Source organism: Mobula hypostoma, chromosome 21 (genome assembly GCF_963921235.1).
Source record: "Mobula hypostoma chromosome 21, sMobHyp1.1, whole genome shotgun sequence".
In the NCBI taxonomy this organism is placed as follows: Eukaryota; Metazoa; Chordata; class Chondrichthyes; order Myliobatiformes; family Myliobatidae; genus Mobula; species Mobula hypostoma.
Window position 1 is genome coordinate 3,489,594 of NC_086117.1, and position 6,359 is coordinate 3,495,952.

Sequence of the window (6,359 nt, forward strand, 5' to 3'; positions counted from 1 at the left end):
GTCACGGCTGACCCTCTGAGGCGACACTGTAGCAGTTCCCTCAGGCCACGTTTGGTGCTTTTGTGTTCCTATCAATTCAGTATAATGAGGGCTTGTTGGGCCTCTCCTACTGGGTGAACCATCCTGCTGTGGGAGAGAAAGTCACCCCACAGAGCTAGAGACTGTTAGAGAGTTTGACCCTCAGTTCAGAAGGAATGGCTGATCATTAACAACTTACTCCCTGCCCTTACCACCATTCGTTGTGGGGTTACAGTAAGGATTAGGGTTTGTTTGAACTTCCTGTGTGAGAGAAAGAGAGATAAATCCAGTTCAGGCAGCTAAGGACTGACAAGAAATGACAAACAAGCACTAAGTTTAAACTTGATGGGTGATACCTTTCACTGTTAATTTCAAAGTTCCGAAAAACTTCATCCTCCCCAATAAATCAGTCACCATATGAAATCTTTGCTGGTCCCTTGAGTTATTTATCCTCTTGGTGACCAAAAAGGCTTCTGGAACTTCCTTCCTTGATACCGATCCTATCACCAGGATTGTTACCATAAGACCTAGCAGCAGAATCAGGCCATTCAGCCCATCGAGTCTGCTCCGCCATTCCATCATGACTGACTTATTATCCCCCTCAACCCTATTCTCCTGCCTTCTCCCTGTAACCTTTGATATCCTGACTGATCAAGAACCTATCAACGTTTGCTTTAAACATACTTTGTGTGGGCAATAAATTCCGTAGATTTACTACATCTGGCTAAATAAATTCCTTTTTATTTCTGTTCCTAATGGACGCCCCTCTGTTTTGAGGCTGTGCCTTCTGGTCCTAGACTGTCCCACTGTAGGAAACACCTTCTCACATCCACTCTGTCCCGGCCTTTCAATATTCAGTAGAATTAAATGAGATCCCCCTCATTCCTCTCAACTCCAGCAAGTACAGCCCCAGAGCCATCAAAGGCTTCTCATTCATTAACCCTTTTACTCTCTGAGACTCTTGTCACACCTTCCAGTGGAGCAGATTTTGAGTCCGTTCCAGTACCGTGTTTCCATCATAATTCTGAAACACAAGTCATCCAGTTGACTTTGGAGATGCAAGAGACCGTACATTTGGAGTCAAAAACAAATTTCCAGAGGAAATCAATAGGACAGGCAGTATCTGTGGAGGGAAGTGGTCAGTGGACGTTTCGGGTCGAGACCCTTCATCTGGACTGGATACATTTTGGATACAAAGTTCAAAGTACGTGTACTTGCTTGGCTCATCTCATCTCCTGGGGCATAGACCACTGACCAGAGTCCTCTGTCCTGGGCCAGTCTTTCAAACTGTCCGCAGGTGTAGCCCATTTTTGAGGATCCTTACTTTCCCTGGGATGAGGTCTTTGGAGATTCTGTTGGTGCTTCTGCAGCTCTGGGATTAATGGGACGGGGTCGCTGGCCCATGTACAACCCTTCTCCTTTCACAGTGGGGTTTGGGACCAGACCGTCCATGGTGAAGTTAACCCCTATGTTAGAGGTACCCAACCTGGGGTCCATGGTTAATAAAGTTGGGAACTCCTGTACTATTCTGGCCGGTTGCGTAGTGGCATCAGCACCAGACTTTGAGGCAACTGGTCCTGGGTTCAAATCCAGGTTCAATATATTATATTTATATAAGTGTGGAAATATATAAAACCAAGCTTCTTCAAGCCTAGAGGTAAATAGATACAGTCTTACAGTGATGAGTAAAGTTCAGTTCAGTTCATGGTATGGAGTTGAGTGATGATAGAGAGAGAGAGAGAGAGAGAGAGAGAAGGTGGAGTCTTCAGATGAGTTGATGCTGTCGATCTTCCCGTTGTCCTCCGAAATCCTTTAGAAGTCACCAACTGTGACCACAACAAAGAGGACCGTTCTTCTGTGGTGGAATTATCAACCCAGGCGAGGGTTGGCCACATGAATAACTCCCCACCGGTCACTCCTTTTCCACACTGTGAGAGCCACTGATCGATTCGCCTGATCAATCCTCCAAAAACCCACCTTTCTGCGGGCACAACAAAACTCATCCAGTGTCCAAGACCACGTGTCTCTGTGTCTATCATCTGACCTTCTATTTATCTCACCGTGCTGAACACCAGTTGTCCACCAAGTAGTTCCTCCCTTCTCTCTCTGTAAGAACTTAGAAGCTGTCAGTGTCCTTGCAGAAGTGTAAACATGCTGCAGAGAAACCATAACACCATCTCCAAGCAGTCTTCGCCTCTCTCTCTGTCAATAACAAGGTGTTTGTGTTGGACACCTCTCTCTCTCTCTTAATAAAAGCACAGTTCATAGGAATAATTCAGGATCCTGTCACGGTACACAAATACTACTGTCAAGTAGAGTCCTTGTCAGTGAATCCATAGGTTGTGGAATCAGTTCAGTGTTGAGTTGAGTGAAGTTATCCACATTGGTTCAGGAGCCCGATGGTTGAAGTGTAACCCGATGGTGTGGGGCCTTTCCAGCCCAGATCAACATGAAGAAGACACCAGCAGCTTTATTTTACTTGGAGTTTGAGGAGATTTAGTATGTCAGCAAAGACTCTTGGAAATTTCTACAGGTGCAGCATAGAGAGCATTCTGACTGGCTGCATCACTGTCTGGCATGGAGGCTCCAATACACAGGATTGGAGGAGACTGTGGAGGGTTGTAGAATCAGCCATCTCCATCACCGTCACAACCTTCCCATCGTCACGGGCACCACCTTGCCCTCCGTCACAGGCACAACCTTCCCCACCATCACCGGCATCACCTTCCCCACCACCATAGGCATCACCTGCCCCACCGTCATGAGCATCACTTTCACCACTATCACCATCACAACCTTCCCACCGTAACGGGCACCACCTTGCCCTCTGTCACGGGCACCATCTTCCCCACTGTCACGGGCACAACCTTCCCCATCGTCATGGGCACAACCTTCCCCACCGTCACGGGCACAACCTTCCCCACCATCACGTGCACAACCTTACCCACCATCACAGGCATCACCTTCCCCACCATCACGGGCACAACCTTCCCACCATCACGGGCATCACCTTCCCCACCGTCACGGGCACAACCTTCCCCACCGTCACAGGCAGCACCTTCCCCACCGTCACGGGCACAAATTTCCCCACCGTCACAGGCATCACCTTCCCCACCGTCACGGGCACAAGCTTCCCCACCGTCACAGGCATCACCTTCCCCACCGTCACCGGCACCACCTTCCCCACCGTCACGGGCACAACGTTGCCCACCATCAGGGGCACAACCTTCCCCACCGTCGAGGACATGGTGCCTCAAGGATGCCCACCACCCAGAACATGCCCTCTCCTCAGGGAGATGGCACAGGAGCCTGAGACACACACTCAACATTTCAGGAACATCTTTGTACCCTCTGCCATCAGATTTCTGAACAGTCCAGAAACCCGTGAACAGCAGCTGGCTCATTCACGTTTGCGCTCTTTATTTATTTATTTATTCTTGTCACTTCGAGTAACTTTCCGTGTCTGGCACCATCGAACTGCCGGAAAACAACAAATTTCACAGCATAATTTCAGTGATAAGAAACCTGATTCAGTTTCTGTTTCGGAGATGCCACCTGATTTGCTGACATCCCCACGCACCCTGTTTTGTGCCCCATTTCACATCTGAACCAGAATCTGGTTTATTATCACAAGTATATGTTGTGAAACTTGTGGACTTGGCAGCAGCAGTAAAATACATTACATGATAATATCAAGAGAAAAAATAAGTCAATGCATTACACTGAGTATATACTGTATATGTACATTAAAAAGTTAAATTAAGAATAGTTGTGCAAGTCTCAAGGTTTGCTGGATCTTGGTGGCCAGTGGTAACATTCACCTCTTGTTTAATACTTTACTGGCAGCCTTGGTGGCTTTTGTGGCAATATCTTTCTTAGTAACTGACTTGATCACACCAACAGCCACCGTCTGTCTCATATCACGGACAGCAAAGCGACCAAGAGGTGGATATTCAGAAAAGCTTTCGACACACATGGGCTTAGTTGGCATCATGTGAACAAAGGCTGCATCTCCAGACTTCACAAATTTGGGGCCATCTTCCAACTTCTTGCCAGACCGACGATCAATTTTCTCCTTCAGCTCATTGAACTTGCAGGCAACGTGAGCAGTATGACAATCAAGTACTGGGGCATAGCCAGCAGATATCTGACCGGGATGGTTCAGGATAATAACCTGTGCAGTAAAATCAGCAGTTTGTATTGGAGGGTCATTTTTGTTGTCACCAGCAACATAACCCCGACGGATATCCTTAACAGAGACGTTCTTGACGTTGAAACCAACATTGTCACCAGGAAGAGCTTCTAGCAGGGCTTCATGGTGCATTTCCACAGATTTCACTTCAGTGATCACTGGATTGGGAGCAAACTGCACCAACATGGCTGGTTTCAGAACACCTGTCTCAACCCGGCCAACTGGTACGGTGCCAATGCCACCAATCTTGTAGACATCCTGGAGAGGGAGACGAAGAGGTTTCTTTATTGGGCGTTCTGGGGGCTGAATGCTGTCGAGGGCTTCAAGCAGTGTGGTACCAGAGAGGTTTTCATTTTTCCTGGTAATTGACCAACCTTTGAACCAGCCCATATTCTGACTTTGTTCCAGCATGAGGTGAATGTTACCACTGGCCACCAAGATCCAGCAAACCTTGAGACTTGCACCAAAATGTATATTCATTACCAGCCAAATATGTATATTAATAAGAGACTGGATATTGACTAAGATGCATCGAAAGAAATTCAGAAGGAAAGGATAAGGAATGACGGATTCTAAATGTAGATTCCAAAGTTAGCAGTGTAATTGTAAATGTCCTTTCACAAATTAGAAACTGTTTTGGTTGTGTAATGATTTAAAACTAATAAATATACAAAACCAGAAAAAAAAGAATAGTTATGCAAAAACTGAAATAAAAAAAGTAAGGTAGTGTTTATGGTTTCAGTGTCTATTTAGGAATTGGATGGTGGATGAAAGAAGCTATTCTTGAATATCTGAATGTCTGTCTTCAGGCTTACATACATCGAATGTTATCAGACGCTGAGGAGTGCCTGCACTGAATTAGCTTCATCCAAACACAGCTATTTATCAATGTGAACAGAATCTGTTGCCATGGTTTTCTCTGTGCACCGTACATTCAACTAAACATCATGATCCAGGAAGTCACTCGAAGCATTTAGTTGTAACTTTGGTAGGTTTTATGTAAATTCAATATAATTGCACAACATGCTAACTTGTGGAATATTTATTTAGAGACACAGTGGCATTCCAGCCCAATGAGCTGCACTGGCCAGAACCTCACCTGTTTAACCCTAAATTCACAAAGCTAGCTAGACTTGTACCAAGGGAAGGAGAATTCTGCAGCTTTTTTTAACAGTGGCAAATATGAAAAGAGCAATTCTGTTGTTTGCAGATTCTGGAGGGTTGGGGAGGAAAGTTGTTCATGACAGATATTTCAACTGATGTTGTTTTGTGTGACACCAGAACCATTTAAAGGCAGACAGGAGCATGATTAATATGCGCAGCAATATATCCTTTGTTTTGTAATTAACATCACAGACCAATACAGACCACTGACGGCAGCTCACCAGAGTCCTCTGTCCTGGGTCAGTCTTTCAAACTGTCTGCAGGTGTAGCCCATTTTTGAGGATCCTTACTTTCCCAGGGATGAGGTCTTTGGAGATTCTGTTGGTGCTTCTGCAGCTCTGGGATTAATGGGACGGGGTCGCTGGCCCATGTCCAACCCTCCTCCTTTCACAGTGGGGTTTGGGAGCAGACCGTCCATGGTGAAGTTAACCCCTATGTTAGAGGTACCCAACCTGGGGTCCATGGTTAATAAAGTTGGGAACCCCTGTACTATTCTGGCCGGTTGCGTAGTGGCATCAGCACCAGACATTGAGGTGACTGGTCCTGGGTTCAAATCCAGCCAGTTCCTTGCACACTTTCCACCCGAGCTGGGTTGAGCGTCAAGCAGGCAACTAGGCCTCATGAAAAACAGACAAAAATGCTAAAGAAATGGCAAGGCTGGCACCCGAAGTGGCGCAAGGCACCGAGAGGAGCAACAGCAACAACCCCTGTACTGTACCAAGCTTCAGTGACAGTAGAACAAAGAACGACGATAGAGTTGATGAAAAACCACACGACCGACAAAGAGACAATGTGCAAAAGAAGACAAACTGTGCAAATTTAAAGAAAACAAGTAATAATGATAATAAATAAATAAATAAACAAACAGTTCTGTCACATAACTCGTGACGGGTTAAAGAACCAGCAGAAATAGAAACACTTTGGAGTCTGCTATTGCTATTCACTAATACTATTTATTAGTAACTACACAATACAGTAATATAAC

General features: G+C 45.8%; 1 protein-coding gene across 1 annotated transcript; it reads right to left on the reverse strand.

The window, feature by feature from the left end:
- Positions 1 to 3,784: 3,784 nt before the first annotated feature.
- On the reverse strand, positions 3,785 to 4,690 carry LOC134360074 (elongation factor 1-alpha 1-like). The gene has a single exon (XM_063074155.1). The coding sequence runs from the start codon at positions 4,688 to 4,690 to the stop codon at positions 3,836 to 3,838; it is 855 nt and encodes a 284-aa protein (XP_062930225.1). The 3' UTR covers positions 3,785 to 3,835.
- Between the last annotated feature and the right edge of the window lie 1,669 nt (positions 4,691 to 6,359).